Genomic DNA, 23,168 nt, shown 5'->3' on the forward strand with positions numbered 1-23,168 from the left:
GTCTTCTGTCACTTTCATTCTCTGCCTTCTTCCCTCTCCTGCATCTGACCCTCCTCACATCCGTCATATGGCACAGTATAGGTTGGTACCTCTGATACTGATTTCTTCTCTCTCTACCCTGAACCCTCAGCCCAGTAGCAAACTGAAGCTAGCCACACGGGGAGATTACTCCCTCAGTAGTCTTGCTAATTGTTTGACCCTTCACATCCGTTCACAGAATTTCAGCTACAAAGGACTTCAGACTTGATATAGTCTAACCCATAGCTTAAAAAGGAATCTCCTCTATTACTTCCTTGATAGGTGGTCATCCAACCTCTTCTTGAAGAATTCCAGTGATGAGAAACCCCACCACTTAAGGTCACTTCACTTCTGGACAGTTCTAAATGTTAGGAAATGCTTCCTTGTGCACAGAACTCAAAATCGTACCCTTTGTACCTTCCACATGTCTGTTAGATCTGCCCTTCAGGGCCAAACAGAAACCAATCAGTTATTTGACCTTATCAAGGACATTCTTCCCAGAGTCTTGGCTTGACCAAAGTCTAGGAGTCAGTTTATCTCCCCCCGATCTGTGAAACTCAAATTTCACTTCGTAGGAAATATTACCTCCTCCCCTAAAGCAACCTGCTGGGAGATTCCTGCAATTTTTCATTTTTCACAAAAAGTCATTAAAAAAAAAAACCAAACAGATGGTTCCATACCCCCCCCCACATCCCCCAAACTATTACATACAAGCTGTTGGCTCTGCTCTCTACATCCTTTTAAAGTGCAGTTTGACAACAGAAAGAGCTTGCTCTTGAAGCAGCTCACCAGACCCTCACTTAACAATCCCTGTTTGGGCCTCTCCTCTCTGTTTCTCCTTTTTCCACTGTCCATATCTGTATTCTTTGGTCCCTTCTGTGGCTCAGTGTCTGAGAGGGCCCAGTGACTGGTTGGTTCACCAGTTAGCGTGTGACGAATGACCGTCCTGCTAGTTTTTTAGCCACAGATGGATCTTCCTCTACCTGCTAGCTTCTCAGCAACAGGCCATGCTGAGGACTAGGCGAGAGATTATGGATGGCTCAATGTAAGCCTGTCCCCACTGCCTTCAAATTCTGTCCCAATCATAGTGCCATCCACCTGCTAAAAGCATAATCGGCTTTACTCTGGGTTCTTCAAGTTGACTTCCTGCCAGGGACAGGGACCTATGTCAGAGTCACCTCATGACTCTGGAGGTGAGCCCACATTAGCTAAGGGAGAGGGAAGAGCCACGCAGAGTTTCTTGTTCTAATAGCAGCTGCCCGGGGAAAAAGATATCAAAGCCAGTTACAAAGTAATACACATCTGTCTTCTTTCCTATCCTCTCACCCCCTTTGGTTCTCATCGGTCAGGCCTATCTAGGGGTATTAAGGGAGTGGTATCAGTGTCAGCCCTGGGCTTCTGGGGTAACCCTCTCACCTCCCTATTAAATAAGGTACAGTTCTCTCATTCTCTCAGATCCCTCTCAGCCCCATCCCCAAGCTGGTTTACATAACATAGACAAAACTCAGCAAATTAGTCATTACTGAATTACTGGGTGGCATTAATTACAGGCATTTGGCCCTGCCACCAACAGCTCTTCTGCATCTGGTGGGTTCTATGCCTGTTCCCTCTCCGGCCCTCCCCAGGGCTTCCCCCTGTCTGGAAGTCTCCTTCCTGGGCTTCCCATGGTGTTGACAAGCTGTAATTCATCTATATGATGTTTATAACTGGTTATTAGTGCTGGGTATACAAGATAAAGCATGCAGCAGAGAGATCTGCATTAAGGCTTGGCTAGAAGGTGGCTTTTCACTTGGGCACAGGGAGGCAGCAGTCCCAGCCAGGGGTCTTGTTTTGTTTGGGGCCCAGAGCTGCTGATGTGCCAGAGGGCAGCATGCTGGTGAAGACAATCATTCAGCATGCTCCCTGCCTCCAGCTTTCTAGGCTTTCCTCAAAGAGACCTCTCTCACCCCTGGGCTCTGGGGCCCTTGGGGCATCTCCTCCAACTGCCTTTCTCCTGTTATTCTTTCCTATGTTCCAAAGCATTAATCTCTTTTTCTCTGTCCCATCTCCCGTGCCTACTGCTACCATCTATTCCTTCCCAAGGAAAGTCTCTCTCCTCATGGTGGAGGGAGAGCCCCTAATTACATCACCATATTTTGGAGAAGGGGAGCCCTCCCATATCCAGCTTTGGACTCTTCCCCACAGTGCACTAGGCTTTGTGGGTAAAAAAAGCAGTCATCCATTATTTCCACCTTCCAGGAAGAAAAGTTTTCTGGCAACAGGGCTGTGACCAGAGACATAGAGGAAAGAGGAAACCCTCAGCAGACAAGAGACCAGCAGTTCTAGTTCTGAGACTTACTGGTTAGTGGACCCTTAGCCAGTCTCCATCCCCAGGTTTGAGCCACTGATCTTTGAAAGCTAATTTTCTCTTGTACTTGGCTGAGTATGAAATAAGAAAGCAGCTTCTTAAACTTAGTTCTTTGTACATGGGCATCTTCCACAAGGGTGCAGCTTGCTGCTGTGAGGGTCTTAGTGTAGGGAGGCCTAAGCAGGCTAGGATTGGAGGGGTAGAGATGGGGAAAGGTGGAGAAAGGCCAGATAAGGCCCTATTCACCTTGGAGGCTGACAGTTTTCTCCACAGCTTTGTCGGTCGTAGCTGGCACCACCATGGGACTGGGGACGTAATTGAAGGGGGTAACTCGGGCAGCCCGGCTGGGAGAGCTATGGCGGCTAGAGGGGAAGCCTCCTGCTGGGGCCGTCAGCCCCTCGTGGGTGAAGGAGATGGCAGCAGCCATCTTGGAGCTCAGCCCGTCCACATCACTGCCAAGGAAGGGGGCTTGCACACTGCTGACTGGGACACTAACTGCATTCTTGGGTGGCTCCCTGTTCTCCAGGGTTGGTGAGGTGCTGGAGTTGGTTTTAGAGGCTGAGAAGTCTTCTGTCTGGACCACAGCATCACTGGTCTTCCTCTGGGGACCTGGACTATCCTCCTGGACTGTGCCAACAAGAGGCAGGGCGGTGGAGGGGAGCGTGCTCTTCAGAATGTGGGGTATGTCTTCGTCCCGAATTCTCCGCCACGTGCCCTTGGTGGCTGTTGACTGTGCTTCGCGGCCTTCCCCTGCACTTATTTGGGGGAGAGGCTTAGCCTCTCCATCACTCCTTCTCCTCCCAGCCCCAGCCTCTGCCTCTTGTGGAGGGGTGGGGGCTGGACTGCCAGACCTCTTGACGACATTGATGTGGGGGGATGAGGAATAGCGTTTGAATGGCTCGGGTGGGGGCGCAGCTATCTTGACAGGTAAGCGGGAAGGACTCTCTGAGCTGGTCCGGCGGGGCAGGCGCTCCCCTGGAGAGGCTCTGGGACTGGGCTGGGGCCCTGCTTTGGCAGCTTTGAGCTCTTCACAACGAGAAGAACAGAGGAAGACGGCAGGGACGCCGGGTCGACTTCTGCGTGGGGAGTTGTTCTGAGAAAGGGGAGCTGTGGTGTCAGAGCGGTGTCTCAGGAGGAGGTTGGAAGACTCCTTGATGAAGGTCAGTTGTCTCAGGAAGCCAGAGCGGTCTGACTCACTGCCGCTCGATCGTGTCGAGGCCACGCGAACCAGATTGAGTCTCCCCCCTGCCTTTCCTCCAGCACCCTGCTCCTCTGGGACAGGCTGGTTGTTCCTCACTGGGAATGTCTTCCTCACTGGCTTCTGCATGAATGGAATCCGGACAGGAGATTTCTGGGTTTTGTGCTGTCTGGAGAGCAGAGCCTTCACTGGAGCCCTGGCCTGAGGGCTGCTGGTGCCTGCTTTACCCCCAGCTGCTGGCCCTGGCTTGCTTCTCTGGGCAGAGGGCGGGGACTTCTTGGATGGTGGCTGGGATGGGGTGGAGGTGTGGGAAGAGCCTGAGGAGGGGGTCTTAGCCATCCGGGCAGGGGGCGTGGCGCTCCTCTTGGGTAGTGTCAACTCAGCCATCTCTGAGATTTTCCCTGGCCGGTGGAGGCTCCGGGATCTCTGCTGATTGAGAGTGAGGGCTTTGGCAGGGGGCTCAGTCTTGGGCACAGTTTTCTTTGGAGGAGATCGAGGTTTGGGGGTACCCTTGGGCAGGGTGGGCATGTAGATGACTGTTCGGCCACGGAACACTGCTGGCAGATTAGACACGGGTTTCTGGGCACTGGTTGGCTTTTCTGGGCCCCGGGACATCCGGCGGTTGAGGGTCCGGGCCTCCCCTCCTTTTTTGCATTCATCAGCAGTCTTATTTTGTTCCTTCTTTTCCACCTCTCCTCCAGTGTCCTTCCCCCTTCGCTTCTGTTCCTCCCTTCCAAGGGTAAGCTGCAAGGTGGACCCCACTGACAGACCAGACACAAAGGAGAGGATAGAGTCAGATTCAGATGAGGGTTCCCTGGAAAAGGATGTTGCTGCTGCCGCCGCCTGGTGCAACCATGTCACAATGGAATTGGCACCATCTTGAATAGCCTGCCACTCCACACTGTCCAGGTCTGAGGCTCGGTCCGAGCCCGCCTCCTCGCCTAGCTCCCTCCGTAACTCAGCCTTGCGCTCCTTGGGCACCCCTTGCCTGGGCTTGCGCTCGACCTTGCGGTGCCGGCCTGGGTGGCGCTGTCTCTTGGGCATGGCTGAGCCAATACACCTTTGTAGCAGATCTTCATCTGAGTTGAGGCTAGGGGAGCTGGGGGAACTGTCCCGACCAGGAGCCAGTGGGGGGGGCTGGACATGTAGAGGTTTGTGGGTCTGCAGGTGGGGAGGCCCCCCTTTGCCATGTGGCTGCCCACCGTCCCTGTCTGAAAGGTCCAGGTCACTGAGTGAGCTCACAGAAGAACTCAAGGAGTAGCATGGCGGCGTCTCGTCTGCGATCAGTTTGTGCTGGGACTTGGGGGGTGCCCGGGGCCGTGTTGAAGGTGGTGGCACCACTTTGGGCTTGGGCTCTGTTTCTTTCTTGCCTGCCCGATGCTCCTTCTTTGGAGCCCGGGCTCCTGCTGGCACCTTCCGGGCTGGGGCCTCAGGAGCGTCATCGGAATCATTCTCATAGAAACAGTAAACTGCCTCTTCAGTGGGCGTCGTGTGACATAGAGGCTGGAAGGCAGCGTCCCCATGACCCCCATCTGGATGTGCACTGTCCCTCCTGGAATGGCTGTCTCTCTCAGAGTGGGCACTCCTGGGCCGGCTAACGGTCAGCTCTAGGTTGGGCAGGTTCTTGAGAGAGCCTCGGGGTGGCTCAGTGCCCCTGCTTGATAGTGGGAGGCAGGCCCCTCCTGCCCTGTGCTTGTAGGCAGCTGCCATCTTGGTTGGAGTAGAATGGCTGGAGGTGACCCGCCGTGAGATGGGCTCCCTCCTCTCAGCTCGCTGCCCCTGGCTGTCCTTGGATGGATACTGAAGGGTCTCATCACTGAGTGAGGTGGCACTGGAGAAGTTGACTGGCGTGCCTTCGGCTGAGTCCGTGAAGGAATCCTCATCTTTATATGGGCTGCGGGAAGGCCGAGGGGTCCTGGCTGCCATGCTAGCGTGGGCATGTGCAGGCACCAGCATGTAGACAGGCACGTGCAGTCCCTTCTTTCCTGGAGGCAAACCTGGCACCAGGGCTGTCTTGACCTTCCGGAATCGAGAGGGCATTGCCGAGCTGATACATTCCTTCAGGATCTCGAGGTCGTCCTCAGAGTGGGTCTCCAGGCGAGGCCGGCCCCCACGGGTCCCTTCCCCCCTCTCCTCCCGCCCTGGCTCCTCCCGCTTCTCATGGCCAGCAAAGTGAAGTCCTCCTCCGCGCTCAGGGAAAGGGGGCAAGAGCTTGAGCTCCACATCCTTCTGCACGTAGTGCTCGTGGAGGGGCAGTGCACTGAGGCTGGAGGCACAGGAGAAGTTCTCGTCTGGCTTCTCCACTGTGAAGTAGATGGTGCTGTCAAGGTCTGGGGGCAGCTGGAAGCGCTCCTTGAAGTCGGTGATGTCCATGAACTTCTTGACATTGTTCTCCCACTGCAGGTTGAACTGGCTGGTCTCCCGTTCTGGAAGGGGGGTCTTGCTCCGGCTGGGGGGCATGGTCTGCCCTGGGCTGTCGGGAAGCTCGCTGGGGCTCACGGTGCCACTTGCCATCTCACTGCAGGGGTCGCTCTGGATCGAGCTGGCAATGGAGGGGCTCTCAAAGCTGCCCAGGGAACTGACGGAGCTACAGCGGCTCATGACCAGGGGAGTCTCCTGGATGTAATTCTCAGAGGAGCTGGAGGGTGTCATGTCTTCTTGTCGAGAAGGGGAGGCACCCCTATCCCCCTGGGCCTGGGACAAGAAAGCCTGGTCGCCCCCTGGGGTGGGGATGGCCACAGGCAGGGAAGCAGTCCCACGGGGCCTCCAGTCCTCTAGCCCATCGTCCTCCCCCTCCCCGGGCCCAGGCTCCTCCAGGATCTCCAGGGAAGAGTCGCTGTCCAGATCATTGTCCTCACTGCGGCTTCTCCCATCCATGCCGTGGTCAGCTGAGGAGAGGGAGGAGAGGGAGCTACATCGGGAGAAGCAGATGGGGGTGTCTTCCACGGAATACTTCTGTACTGTTTCTGCTGCTGGAGCCGGTGGGGCTGGGGCTGTCAGCTTCTCGGGGATCTTGCTCAGCCCTTCCGTGCTTTTCAGGGTCCCTGTAGGTAGCCAGGCCTGCTTCCTGGATGTGGGAGCACCCCCATTGCTGGGAAAGGGAACAGCACCAACCTTGGCCATCCCCTCCAGCAGAGGTACGTGCTGATAGGAGGGTGACAGTTTGATGGTGTGCACGTGGGAGTCAGTGGCAAGCTTGCCCTCCCTGTCTTTGGGCCACTCTGACTCCTTCCTCAGGGCCCACTCCCCAGGGAATATCGATGACTTCTGCAGCCCCTCCTGGGTTTCTGGCCCCTGGAGGGCAGCAGATTCTTGAGACAGGGGCTCTCTCCTGTCAGGCTGGGTAGCCATGATGTTCTTGAGGTCCAGGCGGCTGGGGCGCTGCTGGTACCTCTGAAGCTCCTCTCGATAGTCGGCAAATGAGGCCCTTGTGGAGGGCTTCATGTGTTCTCGGGGGCAGTAGCCATCACTGGTGCTGCTGCTGTTCAAGCTGTCATTGGACAGGCTGGTGTAAGCTGCCTTCAGCCTGAGGAGCGGGTGGGCCCTCCCCAGCCCTTCCCTCCTTCCTGCCTCCGGCAGCCGGCAGGGTGAGCAGGACTGGGCCCTGGCCTCCCGAACCTCCCCAGGCCCCGAGGGCCAGTCCAGCCCATGGTCCCCCGAGCTGAGGCTGAAGCTGTCCTCAGAGGAGGTGTGCAGGGCTGAGATGTCCTCCACCAGTTTATCGATCTTGGCCACGGCCACAGACAGTTTGGTGGCCAGCTTCTCGGCGGCTGCCGCCGTCCCATCCATCACCCCCTTCTTGGCATCCATACTGCCTCTGCCGCTGCTGCCATCCTCCTTCTCTGCTTCAGGGCCTCGGCGTGGGGCAGGCATGCGGGGCAAGGCCTGGCCCTGCAGGAAGGAACTGTTGAGGAACATGGAGAGGACAGAGGGATTGCCCACCTCCACCCCAGGGGCCAGGGCGGGCACATCCTCATCATCAAAACAGCCAGAGTCGGAGGCGTAGTCCTTGACCAGGCTGTCCAGGTGGCGCAGCGGGGGCTTCTTGGCCACCTGACCCTTCAGACTCTGCTTCTCCATGGTGTCCAGAGCTTCGGCCAGGTGCCTGGCATCCAGCTCGGCCTCCAGGGCCTTCTGCTTGCGTACATAGAGGCTGGGCATGCAGGAGCCCGGGGAGATGACGGCCGCCGTGTCCTTGTATTTGAGGGGCCGGTGGGTGAGCAGGTTGCGCAGGGCAGCCGCGCTGCCCATCGCTATCATCTTATGCTTGGAGTGGATCAGGTTTCGGAGCATGCTCACAGCTCCCAGGTCCCAGAGCAGCTCCTGGTCGCGGGGACTCCGAGCTGACAGGTTCCACAAGGTCCCGCAGGCATTACTCACGATGGTCAGGCTGTGGGACCTCAGGTGCTGAAGGAGCGTCTGAAGGCAGTTGTGGTCGCGGAGCACCTGCCTAGAGGGAGGAGATAAGGGAGGGGATCCCCATTAAACACCTCCCCGGCTTCAGGCTTGTGGGGAGTCCACAAGGGGCTGGGGAGAACTCTCCAAATAGGCCTTCTTCCTGGAGTCATGACACAGACCCATTTATTGGGGGAATCAGTAGAGTTAGAATTTTCCAGGTTCCTGTTATGGCTTTGGGCTCAGGGCCTCAGGTACTTTAAATAAGGGGACTGAACTGAATTATCTCCAAATACCATGATGACCATAGGATGGCTTAGGAAAGAGGGCGTTTTGTGAGGATAGTCCTTTATATAGCTTAAAGCTCTATTTAAATGAGAACTAGCAGTAGTAATAGTCGGCACAAGAGGAGTGTGACCTTTTCTGCTTGGCCCTGAGCGTGGAACAATGAGCCAGGGAGACAGATTAGTGATTGGAGCCATCCCCAAATAGAACAGTCTGCATCAGATCAGTAGTGATCACCCCCTTCGCCGGATATCCCCATGTGGAGGCCTGAATTCTGGTAGAGGGGACCCTGCCAGGGGTGGGTTGGGCTAGCTGCCCTTTCAGCTCAGAGACTCTTATGACAATGTCACATAGGCAGAATGGGAACCAGACAGAACCAGGAGAAGGGTTAACTCACCTAAGAGAATAAAATATGTTTGTAAGCAATATTAGCCTTGGTTTCCAAACCAGCAGTGGCTCACCGTACTAGAACTTTGGAGCCAGGCAGCACAGAGGATAGAGGGGATAATAAGAGTCGAGGGAGAGATCTGACTGACCTGTAGTCCTCTCGGGTTGCAATGAGGCTGGACACGTTCCGGAGGATGCCCCCTCCGCTCTCGATGATGGCTAGTGAGTTACTCTGACACTTATAGGTGAGAGTGCTGACCAGGAAGCCCAGGGCTCCATCCACCAAGCATATGGCAGCTTTATTCTCCGTGCTGTGGGCTGATAGGTTCCAGAGGGCACTGAGGACACTCTTCAATGTGGACTCCTAGGAGGGGGAGGGAGAGAATCATCTGGGGCTGCCACCTTCTACCTCTGAGACTGTACCAGCTCATTCACACCCAAATCCATCCGCTCCCAGCCAAACCAACTCCCTGCTTCTGGGACCAAGGACTTCTTGGCTCCTTCCTAACCCCTGCTTCCCTGGATTCTTGTTTATCCTTTTTCTTGCTCTTCTCTCCTGGTGTGTGTAACACTATGTCTTCTCTAATCCAAGACAACGTTTGATTTGTAGAGATAGGGATGGAAGAAGAGGTCAGGATGGCAGAAACAGGGATGAAAGAAGGGACAGAGATTTTTTTTCTTTGCTTTTTTTTTTGGTGGGGGAAGTAGGGGCAATTGGGCTTAAGTGATTTGCCCAAGGTCACATGGCTAGTTTTTTTTTGTGTTAAGTGTCTGAGACTGGGTTTGAACTCAAGTCTGCCTGACTCACTGCGCCACCTAGCCACCCAAGAGACAGAGATTATTGTAGAAGCTCCTTGAGGGCAAGACCTGTGGTCCTCCTCTTCATCATCATCAAGGAATTTATCAAATGCTCACTCTGTGCCAGGCACTGGGCTGGGTGCTAGCGACAGAAAGAAAGGCAAAAAACATATTTAATGGTGGGGGAGAAGGGAGGGGACACAATATGTCAACAACTATGTACATATAAGGTACATACAGGAAAAATAAGTATCTTTATAACTATCCCTCAGCACCTGGAGCATAGAAAGTATTTAATAAATGTTTGTGTTATGGTAGGATTAGATGGCAACCAGGAGATCATAGGGATACAGTAGGAGAAGCTGGGGACGGGGAAGAACAAGACCCACATCCCAGTCCCCCTCTGCACTAACCAGCTAGGTGACCTTGGGCAAGTATTTCCCCCCTCCCTCCCCTTGAGCCTCAGTTTCCTCATCTGTAAAACAAGGAAGTTTGACTAGATCAGTAACTCCCCAACTAGGGGCCCCAGTATTATCTATTTCAAGGTGGGGGAGGCGTATATAGGTGTATGTGTGTGTATGTATGTGTATATATATACACAAGTTCATCCACAAGGGTGCCAGACACTCTTTTGGACCTTTAATTAGCACCAACAAAACATGCACTGTCACTGTATAATAAATAAGCCTGCATTTCTTCTGCAAACTGAATCATGCGTCTTGCACATCTCAGAGTATTCCTGTTTCTCAAATGTAAGTAGATGCTGTTGTATTTAATAAAATATGCATCTGTTCAGAAAACACTCCAGAGCTCACAGCTGTTTTTTGTCATCGTGTGTTCTTCTCAACAGATGCTCAGAGCACTGCTGCTGCTGGGTGTGGGGGGCAGGGAAGAGGAATGGAGCCTTCTGTCACGCAGAAGGGGGCCTCATTCCGGATCCAGAGATCACAGGACTCTACTCAGTGCATAGAGACTCATCACTAGGCAGTTGGATGAGAGAGCCTCAGAGGCTCCTTCTAGGCTTGGGTCTGGGAAGGCCTCTCCCAACCTATGACATCTTCTAGCCCTAGCTAGACTCCCCTGAGACTGCAGAAGAGGGTGACAGTGGTGTAGAGATTAGAGGGGGAGAGGATAGAGAGACCAAGGACAGGACAACCTTCAGCGACCTGCTGACCCTCCTCCCCCAAGACACGCACTTTGTTTACGTCTTTGTACCCTGTGGTCACTGAGAAAAATGAACACCTTGATCTTCTAGTGAATGAGAGAGGGTTGGACAGAGACACTTAGGATTGGTTTGACAATGGGGATCCTTCAGGTCACTTGGTTTCTCATTTGTTTCATATGTAAAGTATGAGTTTTTCAAATATATAGAGATGCTGTTGTGATCAACAAAATGACATTCAAACACACTATTTTATCAATCACCATATACTACTCATAATATAGTTATTGGTGTGTGTGTGTGTAGATGAGAGGGACTTGAACTCAGATATTCCTAACTCCAGGCCCAGTGCTCCATCCACTGTGCCATCTAGCTGGTCTGGGGCTCACCTTGGTGGCTCGAAGCGCACACTGCATGAGCCCAGTCATACTGCCCACCTCCCGTAGGACCTTCTTGCTGTTGATATCTGCCCTCCAGGACAGGTTGCGAAGGATGCTGGACACCACCTGGAGGAAAGGGATAGAGAAGGACAGATATTCAAAAGGGAAAAGTATAAAGTCCTGGGCTTGTGTGTTAAAGGAAAAAAAAAAGAATGGTGCAGAAACAAGATGAAGGAGATGTGGCTAATTAGATGTTTTAAAAAAGACCTGGAGCCTGTACTTTTTTAAAGGAAAACCACATAGAATACATTTTGAAGATTTGTGTTGTTTTATTAATTCTCGTTTACATATTAAAATGTTTGTTTTTATTGATGGCTCCTAAATTTAGAATACTTAAAAAAAAAGACTTGGGGGTCTAAGTGAACTGCAAGCTTAATATGAATCTGGCCATCAGACAAGTTAATGCAAGCATGGGAGTAGTGCAGAGAATAAGTGAGAGTGGGTGGCTGATGCCCTGATAAGAGCTTACAGTAGTACGTCCACTCTCTAATTTAAGGAAGAACGTTGACAACCTACAGCACCTCCAGAGCAGGGTTATCAAGACGCTAAGGAGACTGGAAACCTGGCCCACAAGAGGCCTACGGCTGGGGATGGGGCTAGCACTGGCTCACACCCTCCTCGTGTGCCTAGACACCACCCAATCCCATGCCACAATAACCACGGCTGCCCCTTGCCTTCTGCTGGGTTCTGGCTCTGGGCCCATCCCCTGCTCTCTCTCTGAGCATTTAGCTGACCTACCTGGTGGAGCTCCTCACTGTCGGAGGCCAGCTGGGCCACAATGGCCTGCATGCAGCCCCGCCGGGCACACAGTGTGGCCTGCCAATGAAAGGAAGAGGGCGTCTCAGTACACGGCTTACTTAGACATCAAGAGAAAGAACACACTCAGAGCATCTCCTGCTATTATCTTGGGCATGTGTCTTCTGTCTGCACCCAGGGATTCTAACTCGCTCTCAAGGGTAGGGTACCCTAGGTCCTCAATCCCGAAGAGGGTCTAGTCCTGGCTCTGTCCTTCACCTCTATTTGACCTCCCCTCTCAGTTTCATTCTCTGTAAAATAGAGGCTAGATAGTTCAGAACTAATTCAGGTGACAGAGAAAAGGGGACACGGAAAGATACCCATGTATCATACAGTGATGGCTGCCTTCACAGATGGGAAGGGCCATAGAATTCAGCAAGAGATTCAATTCAGCAAGCAAACACTTAAGTCTACTAAGTTCTAGGCACTGTTAGGTGCTGGGGATAGAAAGACAGAAACAGAAGTCCCTGCTTACAGGGAGCTTACAGTTTACTGAATGAACATAGCATGTGGAATTTTGGAAGTGCCATAGAGACATTAGAGACCATTAAGTCATGCAAGTGTGACCTGTGACCTCGTTCCATGTCCTCAGGCGCAACCTTTTGACTTTTTTTAAATTTATTTTTAGTTTTCAACATTCATTTCCACAAGATTTTGAGTTACAAATTTTCTCCCCATCTCTCTCCTACCCCCCACCCCACAATGGCAACTGAGTCCAAGTTTTACAGAGAAAATCCTTTTATTAAGGGAATTTGTTCTGTGAAGTTTGGATTCAGTCAAAGGGAAGCAATTGAGCACCTAGAGGGCCACATGTGGCCTCAGGGCTTCAGGTTGGCCCCTGTGCTGGACCCGTTATTTTACAGATGAGGAAACTGAGGCTCAGACAGTGGAATAGACTTGGCCAAAGTTGCATAGCTAGTTGGCTTTTTGGGACAAGGGCTAAGCCATCCTGTGGTACCCAGGAGGAAGTCCCAAGGGGTGCCCCTAGCCTTTGGCTGGGGCAGACGGAATGGCTACATCAGACTCTCCCAAATTCTTCTTCTATACTCTCCTCTCAGTCGTGGAGCCCCGGGCTGGGGGTCAGGAGGCAAAGGAGGGGCAGGCGCCCCCCACCCCCAGCCCAGCACACATACATACCTTGTTGACGACATCGCCGAAGGTGAGATTGGTGAGGGTCATGCCCGCATATCTCCGTAGGGCCAGGTTCAGAGGGTCATTGGTCATCTTATGCATCTCATAATCCACCTGCAGCAACTCTGCCACAGCCTGCAGCCCACCTGCAAGACAAGAGCCATCACAGCCTCAGTGAGGAGAATGGCAGGTCCCATGACAAGGTAGGGCTACTTTCCTCAGAACAGCCTTAGATGGGAGCTTAGGAAAATACACTGAACTCTACTGACAGCTTCTGAGAGCCCAAGTCATCTCCATATTAAGGTGAGGCACCAGAAAATCAATCAATAAACATTTATTAAGCACCTGCTCTAGGCCAGGCACCGTGCTAAGTGCTGAAGATACAAACAGAAACAAAAAAATAGTCCCTGCCCTCAAGAAGCTTACAGTCTAATGGACTTCTGAGGCATGCACAGGTTATTGTTCCCAGAAACTGAGGCCCACAAAAGTGACTTGGGAAAGGGGATTAGGCATCTAATCATCATTTCATCATGAGTCCTAGCCCAGGGCTCTTTCCAGTGTCCCATTATGTCTCTGCCTTCCTTTATCTTTATTACTTAAAAAACAGAAACAAAATCCCCCCCAAACCATGCTCCCATCAGTCATTGGTCTTATGTGGTAGGCCTCTGTCCAGCAGTGAAGATCCTAAGCTCTCTGTGCCCTAAAAGGCTTCAAAGGAGTTGCTGTGGCCAAAAAACTTCCTCCCACACTGGCCAAGCCTCTGGTGATATGCCTCTATGTACTTAACTGGGCTAAACCCAGGCAATGGTCATAAGCGGCCCCACCAGGCTCATTATTCCAGACCTTGCTAGTAATAATAGCTTACATTTCTACAGTGCTGTTAGAGTTACAAAGCACTTTCCTTCACAGCCTACCATGAGGTGAGGAGCACAAGTGTTAGCCCATTCCATAGAAGTAACTCAGGTTAAGGGACTTGCCCAGGGTCACAAAGTCAGTAAGTATCAGAGCTGAGATTCAAACTCAGGTCTCCCAACTCTGAGTACAGGGCTCTTCCCATTCCATCATACACCCTCTCTTATTAGGGTCCACCAGAGCTTGGCCTAGATCTCTGAGGGCCTAGAACTTCAGTAGCATTGTACAAGTATTATTATCCTCATTTCACAGATCAGGAAACTGAGACTTAGTTTAAACAACTTGTACAAGGTCACACAGTTAGTTAATAATAAAACTGGAGGGGCAGCTAGGTGGCACAGTGAATAGAGCACCAGCCCTGGAGTCAGGAGAACCTGAGTTCAAATCCAGCCTCAGACACTTAACATAAAACAAGCCGTGTGACCTTAGGCAAGTGACTTAACCCTAATTTCCCTGCCTTCCCCCCTCCAAAAAAAAGCAAAAAAAAAAATTAGAACTGGAACCTTTCCTGTTTCTAACTGTACTACTCTGCCTTCACTCCCTGTTCCCTGGGATGTGTAGTACATCAGCCCTCTGTTTCTCCTACTACCATCGTCGCATGCCTGGCCTAGCCTAAATTCCTCCTTCTCATCACTATCTTGTCTCAAGGGAAACCCATACTGGCTCCTAACTCCTACATTTTTCATCAGTCCAAAGCTGAGGCAGAAATAGTTACAGGTTTCAACACTGACCCCATGCTTACATTTAACACCCCTCTGCCAAAATAAAGTGACATATCAACATAATTATACCCATAGATGTTTCCCCTCATGTTTTTTCACCAAGATCACCTCAGTATCCGTCACCACCCCTCACAGGTATGTTGATAGCAACCCCACCTCACAGAGCTGTAATGTGTCTGCCCTCCTCCTCCCCCTCACAGAATCCCAGAGCAGAAGGGATGTCTAAGGGCACCGAGACATAGCCAGCCAGCAGCTGAGCAGTAATCAACTGTCCACATCCTGATGTCCAGCCTCCTCTTAATGATCTCCGAGCTCCCGCTCAGGTTCAAAGCATCATGCTTCACTCTCTCCTGGGCAGCCCCCTTCGAAAGCCCTGCCCTCTTCTCAGACTTAGCATGTCAAGACTGATTCATCCTCTTGGCCCCAAACCCTCCCCCCTCCAGACTTTCTTCGGATCCTACCCACAAGCTGTTGCCACACCAACTGAGTATGTTCCCAGTGCATGGTACGAAAGGCTCAGTTGAGTCTTCACCACAGCGAGGCAATCCTTCTCTTCCTCCTTATACATTTCTCTATTTCACTCCACACAGAAGCTATTCCAAATCTTATCTTTCCTTCTCAAACCTTCCATACCTCCTCCCCACCCCTGCCCTAGCTGAAGACCTTGCTTTGACTTTCCTGAAAAAACTGAGGCCATTCATTTCATAACCCCTTGACGTCTCCCACACTCTCCTTCATCTCCCTAGGGTGTATCTAAGAAAGACTTCGCCTGCTAAGACCAATGCCTTCACAAGTGGGCTTGCTCCTACCCTTCTGGTCTCCTCTATCAAACTGTCCCCTCAATCATTACCCCCCCCCACCCCCGTCTCTCTAATCTTCAAATTCTCCCTATCAAATGGTTCATTCCTTCTGCCTGAGCCTCTCATCTTTATTTAAATTTTTTTTTGGCCAGGCAATTGGTGTTAAGTGACTTGTCCAGGGTCACACAGCTAGTAAGTGTCAAGTGTCTGAGGCCAGATTTCAGCTCAAGTCCTCCTGATTCCAGGGCCTGCTCTCTATCCACTGAGCAATCTAGCTGCCCCCTCCTTCGTCTTTAAAAAACCTTCATTTCACTCTACTGTCTCCTCAAACTAATCAGGAGTGGGGAATCTGCAGCCTCGAAGCCACATGTGGCCCTCTAGGTCCTCAAGTATGGCCCTTTGACGGAATCTAAACTTGTGAAGTTTGGCCACATGTGGCCTCAATGTTGCAGGTTCTCCACCCCTATGCCTTCCCTCCCATTCTTGGCCAAACTCCCCGAGAAAACTGTTTACATGTGCCATTTTCCCTTTCTCCCCTCTCACTCCTCAACCCTTTGCCCTCAGTCTGGCTTCTGATTTCATCACCTGACAGAAACTGTGTTCTCCAAACTTACAGTGATTTCTTAATTGCCAGATTGGCTGGCCTTATCTCAGGCCTCATCCTCCTGCGTTTGACATTATTGACCACCCCCTCTTCTCTGGGTTTTTGTAACCGACTCACTCTTGGCCCTCCTCTTACCCATCTGACATCTCCTCTGCTAGCTCAGCATTCATATCATACCCCTTAACTACAGAGATGCCTCAAGGTTCTGTCTTAGTCAGTCAGTCAATAAACATTTCCTAAGTGCCTACTATGTGCCAGGCTCTGTACTAAGTGCTTCAAATACAAAGAAAGGTAAAAGTCCCTGCTCTCAAGGAGGTTACATTACAATGGAATACTATTGTTCTATAAGAAATGATTAATAGGAAGATTTCAGAAAGACCTAGGAAGATTTATATGAACTGATGCAAAATGAAATTAGCAGAACCAGGAGAACATTGTACACGGTAACAGCAACATTGTGCGATGGTCAATTATAATAGACTTAGCTCTTCTCAGCAATACAATGATCTAAGACAATTCCAAAAGACTCATGATGGAAATGCTATCCTCATCCAGAGAAAAAACTATGGAGTCTAAATGCAGATTGAAACATGATTTTCACTTTGTTTTTTTTTCTTTCTCATATTTTTCCCCTTTTGTTCTGATTCTTCTTTCACAACATGACTAATATGGAAATATGTTTAATAGGATTGTACATCTATAACCTATATCAGATTGCTTGCTGTCTTGGGGAGGGAAAGGGAAGGGAAGGAGGGAGAAAAATTTGGAACTCAAAATTTTACAAAAATGAATGTTGAAAACTGTCTACATATAATTGGGAAAAATACTAAGTGCAAAAAGGAAAACAAAGAAATTTAAAAAAAAGGTTATGTTATATTAGGGGAGCTGCCACACAAACAATTACGTACAAACAAGCCATATACTTATGGGATAAATTCTAGATAATCAAAAGAGAGAAGGCACTAGAATTAAGGGAGAATCCTACCTCAGATACTTCCTAGCTGTGTGACCCTGGGCAAGTCACTTCACCCTGTTTGCCTGTTTCCTCATCTGTTAAATGAGCTGGAGAAGGAAATGGCAAACCACTCCATTATCTTTACCAAGAAAACCCCCAAAGGGGTCACAGAGAGTTGGACGTGACTGAAAAATGATTTAACAAGAGAATATGGGATTTTAGCTGAAACTTGATGAAATCAGGGAAGGCAGGAGGCAAAGATGAGAAAGGAGAGCATTACAGGCATGGGGAATGGCCAGTGAAAATGTCCAGAGTTGAGAGATGGAGTGTCTGTTTCTAGGAACAGAAAGGAGGTTAGCATCAGCATCAATGGATCAAAGAGTATGTGGGGGGTGGGGATATGAGGTGAAAGAATCCTGGAGAGGTGTGTGGGAGTTTGGTTATGAAGGGCTTTGAACGTTAGAGTATTTTATACTTAATCCTGGAGGCAATAGGGAGCCAGTGAAGTTGTTTGAGTAGGGGAGTGATATAGTCAAGAAACTCACTTTGCCAACTGAGTGGAGGATGTACTGGAGTGAGGAGAGCCTTGAGACAGGCAGAGCCACCAGCAGGCGAGGACAAGAGGTGATGAGGGCCCACATCGGACCACTCAAGGTATCAGAGGAGAGAAGGGGGCATATGTGAGAGATGTTATCAAGGGAAAATTGACAGGAGTTGGCAGAAAATTGGAAAGGGAGATGAAGGAGTTGAGGATGACACTTAGTTTGGGAGTCTGGGTCCCAGGGAGGATGGCGGTATCCTTAGCAGAGATAGGGAAGTTAGGAAGAGGATAGAGCTTGGGGTGGGGCTAGGGAACCTACAGCCTTGGGGCCATATGTGGCCTTCTAGGTCCTCAAGTGCAGCCCTTTTGACTGACCTAGAGGGCCACATGTGGCCTCAAGGCCACAGGTTCCCCATCCCAGGTTTTGGGGGAAAGAGAATGAGTTCCGTTTTGGACATGTCTTCATCCCTCTTCACTTCTCCCTCTAATTCAGGGCTTCTTAATCTGGGGTCCAGGAACTTAAAAAAAAAACCTATTTTAATATAATTGGTTTTCTTTTTAATGCTCCGTATTTTAGTTCATTCATTTAAAAACATGATTCCGAGAAGGGTCCATGTGCTTCACCAGACTGACTGCTAAAGGGGTCCAGGAGGAGCCTCAACTCTGCTTCCTCTCTCTCGGTAATCTCATCAGGTTCTATGACTTAACTTTCACTCAATGCAAATGCCATATCTACATGTATCTATATTTATAGATATTTGCATGTATACATAATAGCTAATGAGAGCCGCCATTTATATAAAGCTTACTAGACGTCAGGTACTGTGCTCCTTATAATTATTATCTCAACTTATCCTCATAACAACCCTGGGAGGCAGCTGTTATTATAACAATGTGGCCCTCTAGGTACTCAAGTGCAGCCCTTCTGACTGACCCAGAGGACCACAGGTGGCTTTGAAGCTGCAGGTCCCCATCCCTGGCCTGGGGGGAAAGAGAATGAGTTCAGTTTTGGACATGTCTTCATCCTTCTTCACTTCTACACATTTTACAGATGAGGAAACCAAGACAGAGGCATTACATGTCTCACCCAGAGTCACACAGCTAGTAAGTGTCTGAGGCTGGATTTGAACTCAGGTCTTCCTAACTCCAGGCTCAGTGCTCTGGCCACGGTAGCGCCTAGTTGCATATATGTGCATGTATATACATATACATATACCTGCACAACACTTATAGGTTATAATTATACAGTGTGCTATATATACAATTACATATATTGTTGTTTAGTTGTTTTTCAGTCGTTTCTGACTCTTTGTGACCCCATTTAGGGTTTTCTTGGCAAAGTTACTGGAGTGGTTTGCCATTTCCTTCTCCAGTTCATCTTACAGATGGGGAAACTGAGGCAAACAGGGTTAAGCCCAGGGTCACACAGCTAGTAAGTGTCTACGTCTGGATTTGAATTCAGGTCTTCCTAACTCCAAGCCCAGTGCTCAATCCACTGAATCTCCTAGTTGTCCATACACATATATACAGTTATACAATGTATCATCTGTACAACACACATAGATGTGTGTACATATATGTATGTGTGTATATATGCAGTCCTCATCTCTCTGAGCCTCATTTGTTCACCAATTGCCTAGTGGACGTTTCAAATAGAATGTACTCAGGACACATCACATTCTCTAAACACCTCTAGATGAGACAACTCTAGACTCACCATATTCCAGACTGAATTTCTTATATTTTCCCCTTCCAGCTTCCCTGTTACTGTCAAAGGTATCACCATCCTTCCAGTGCCCCAGATTCATCATTCTCCTCGACTCCTCCCTCCCCCAAATCTTGCCATTCCCACCTCCACCACACCTCCTCACCCAGCCACCTCATCACAACAACCTTGGGTGGTAGGTGTTATTATTGTCCACATTTTATGGATGAGGAAACTGAGGCAGGTGGACATTAAGTCCCTCACCAGAGTCACACAGTCACCTCTCACCCTGATTATTGCCACAATCTCCTCATCGGTCTCGAGTCTCTTCCCATTCCCGTCCACCCTTCATGTTGCCACCCAAGTAATTGTCCTCAAATACAGACCTAACTCTGTGATTCCTCATTCAGCCAACTCCAATGGCTTCCTAGTGCATCTTAAATATTAAATATGAAGCCTGTTCAGCTTTGAAAACCCTTCACAATCTGACCACACGCTATCTTTCCAGGGTCATGAATGGCACTCCCTCTCTGGCACTTGGTGCTGCACCAGCCATCTTCTGTGTCCGTACCTTCGCAATGGCCATTCCAACATGCCTGGAATGTATTCCCTCCTTACCTCTGCCTTGCCAAGTCCCTCTTCTCCTTCAGGAAGCAGCTTAGGCATCATCTTCCGTAGGAAACCTTTCCTGGCTCCTTCTCCCACCAGCTAGTGCCCTCCCTTCCTCCTAAACTACCTTATGTCTAATGGCATTGCATCTATTTGCATTTTATTAACTTTATATTTATCCTGCATACATATAGTATAGATGTATATGTGCATATCTATAGATATGTATACAGTTTATATCTATCTATACAGACTGATAGATATAGCTATGTGCATCTATCTCTCTACCCATCTCTATCAATTCTTATCTCTCCTTGTGAGTAGGAATTATTTCATTCTTTGTACTGGTATTCCTATCACCTCACCCCAGTACCTGGCTTATAAGTAGGCATTTAATGAACGCTTGTTGATTGGTGCTAATCTCAGTTATTTCTGCTTGGCTAACAGACTATTAATAATGTTAGCACTCTCTAAATTTGGCACCCTGGGACAAAGCCCCTCCCGCCCTACCCTGGTTAGGGTTCTACTGAACCTGCTTCCTCCACCACCCAGGTAGAGATGATCTTTCCCTCTTCACATTTCTCATAGTGCTTTCTTTTACTCCTAGAACATTAAGAGATCTTTCTGTGTAAGTGTAGGTGAGGACGGGCATCACCCACTGAATCCAAGAGGAGGGGCCCAGTTCTTCCCTGTGGCCTCCCTTCCTGCATCCCTCCCCTGCACCTCAGCTGGCAGAGCTCCCTGGAGTCTCTCCCAGTACCCAGCACTGAACCTGCTCTCCTCCCTTGGTTCCTCCCTCTGTACCTACCAAGTTCATTCATGGCCCGGCGGTATTCCTCATCAAAAGAGAGTTTCATCACTGCACATGTGGCCTGGCAGATCTGTGGTTCAATTGGCACAGGCCCTGGGGGAAGGAGAAGAGGAAGGAGAGGGTCACCCAGTGCTCAGAGGCAGGTGTGGAAACTGAGGCCCAGAGAGATGAGGGGACTCCTGCAAAGTCATGCAAGTCAATGGTAATTGTAATACCTGACATTTCTAAAAGGCTTTCCCCAAAGTAAGCCTGTGAGGAGAGGAGGGCATTATTATCCCCATTTTATAGAAGAGAAAACTGAGGCTCACAGAAAGAGTGTTGAAGGCAGGACAAGTCACTGACAAGGACGGGATGACAAGCCAGATCTCTCAGCTCCTTCCAGCAGGTACTTCCCCTTCTAGGCCCTCCATGTCCTAGCTCCCTTCCCATCCCCCACTCACTCACCAGCACCCCCCTCAGGGCCCTGGCTCCCATCCTGGCTCTGCATCCGAAGCCAGTCCCAGCAGGTCTCAGAGTAGGAGCGGATCTGCTCCAGCACATGCAGCACTCTCATCTCCTTCTTGGCCTGGCCCTCGTCCGGCTGGGAGAAGATGATGTTGTGGAGGGCTGCGTTGGCCCGCATGCGGGCATCCTTGGCCCCCTCGGAGGGGCCTGCCTCCCGGTCTGCATCATGGAGGATCTGCAGCAGGAGCGGCAGGCAGCCAGAGCGGCGCATGGCCACACAGCTCTCCTGGGAGCTCGACATGGCCAGGAGGGTCCGAGCCATGTCCTCCTTATCCCTCGTGGCCAGCATGGACAGTAACCAGAACACCACCTCCACCTGGGTGGGGATAAACATACTCAGTCCCTGAAGGGAGCCGTTGCTCTCTGTCACCTCCTAGATCCCTAAGCCCTGCTTTTCATCCTTACCTAGATACCCTGAGAACCCACCCAGCCCCTCTCCCTATCTTGGGACAACTCTTGGAATCATCCCCTGCTTCACCGTCTCCAGACCAACCTAGCCCACACATTCCTACTCAGTTCAGGTCTTTGTCCCAGCTCTTGGGAGAGTGGGCTTGGCTTTTCAACTCTTACCTTGCTGTTGCTAAGTTGGCTGGTCCCATCCTCTGGGTGAGTGGGGACTTCTGCCTCCCCATCACCATCTGCTCCTGTTGGCTTTACCCCTAGGAGGGTCTGTGGGAAGAAGGGGGCTTATGTTTCATGCACTACCCTCTAATCTAGGTATGCCATTATGCCATGGGCTCTGTCTTGGGCCTTCTTTTCTCCTCTCCTCTTCTCTCTCTCTTTCTCTCTCTCTCTCTCCCTCCCTCCCTCTTTCCCTCCCCCCCATAGGTTCAGTTATCTCTACACAGAAAACTCCCAGATCTATATACCCAGCCCTCATTCCTCTCCTGAGCTCCAGACCTGTATCACCAACTAACTGCCCTGTGATTATGTCCACTTCAACATCTCATTCGCAACTGAAACTTAATGTGTCCAACAGAGACTTTATTGTCTCTCCTCAACAAAAAAGAACACCCATTTTCTTAGCTCCCCTGTTTCTGTTAAGGGCACCGCCACCCCTCCAGTCACCCAGGTTTGCAAGTGAATCATCTTAAACTCTTGACTGTCCCTCAGCCCTCACATTCAACCAGCTGTCCAGTCTCCCTTCATAACATTTCTCATTTCCATCTCCTCTTGACTCACAAAAGACATAATTCTGGTCTGGGATGTTATCACCTCTCCAGAATTATCCCAACAACCCCTAATGGGACTCCTTGCCTTCCATCTCTCTCCACAGAGCTACCAAATCATAGATGTAGATACAGATACAGATATATATTACATACATATCCGTATATTATATATAGGGGCAGTTAGGTGTACAGTGAATAGAGTGCTGGGCCTGGAGTCAGGAAGACTCCCCTTTCTGAGCTATAAATCTGGCCTCAGACACTTCCTAGCTGTGTGACCCTGGGCGAGTCACTTCACCCTGTTTGCCTTAGTTTCCTTATCTGTAAAAGGAGCTGAAGAAGGAAATGGCAAACCAATCCAGTATCTTTGCCAAGAAAATCCCAAAAGGGGTCATGAAAAGTCAGACACAACTGAAAACAACATATCATATATACATATACGTATACTTAATACATACTACATCTACACCTATGTCTATATTGTCTCCCTATCTTGTCCAGGCTAGAAATACAGTGACTAGTCACAGGCCCAATCTTACTGGTGGCTGGGCAGGAAGCTTTAACCTGCCTGATTTCTGGCCTAGATGAGTTTACCTCTTCCACCCCCTCTGTGATCATGGGGTTCACTATATTGGTGCAACATTTAGGACAGAACCCCCATCAGCTTCAGCCTCTACTGCCACTCAGAACTCCTGAGCTCAAGTGATCCAGTCTTCTCCCCTGTAAGCAGGGTTTGCAGGCATGTATCACCCAGGGGGCCCAAATTGTATTCCTAAAGCTAGGGGTATGCTGGTAAATGTTTAACAATGGGCTCTCCAGCAGAAGAAATGTACCCATAGAGAGAATTTTAGGTTCAATTATTTAATTATTAACACTTTCT

At 50.2% G+C, this 23,168-nt stretch overlaps 1 protein-coding gene across 1 annotated transcript in view; it reads right to left on the bottom strand.

Moving 5' to 3' along the window:
* Positions 1-2,437: 2,437 nt before the first annotated feature.
* The window catches only part of APC2 (APC regulator of WNT signaling pathway 2), a 45,648-nt gene continuing 24,917 nt past the window's right edge, over positions 2,438-23,168 (bottom strand). The window contains exons 8-15 of the mRNA XM_069102002.1: positions 21,690-21,788; positions 21,060-21,435; positions 20,613-20,708; positions 12,963-13,102; positions 11,769-11,846; positions 10,980-11,096; positions 8,780-8,994; positions 2,438-8,013 (exon numbers count right to left, since the gene is read on the bottom strand). Coding sequence (XP_068958103.1) covers positions 2,604-8,013; positions 8,780-8,994; positions 10,980-11,096; positions 11,769-11,846; positions 12,963-13,102; positions 20,613-20,708; positions 21,060-21,435; positions 21,690-21,788 — 6,531 coding nt within the window. The 3' untranslated portion in view covers positions 2,438-2,603. The remainder of the gene's footprint in view (positions 8,014-8,779; positions 8,995-10,979; positions 11,097-11,768; positions 11,847-12,962; positions 13,103-20,612; positions 20,709-21,059; positions 21,436-21,689; positions 21,789-23,168) is intronic.

The sequence above is a fragment of the Petaurus breviceps genome, unplaced genomic scaffold (genome assembly GCF_028583685.1).
Source record: "Petaurus breviceps papuanus isolate PSGF00001 unplaced genomic scaffold, PetGlider_PUasm1.0 523, whole genome shotgun sequence".
NCBI classification, from domain to species: Eukaryota; Metazoa; Chordata; class Mammalia; order Diprotodontia; family Petauridae; genus Petaurus; species Petaurus breviceps.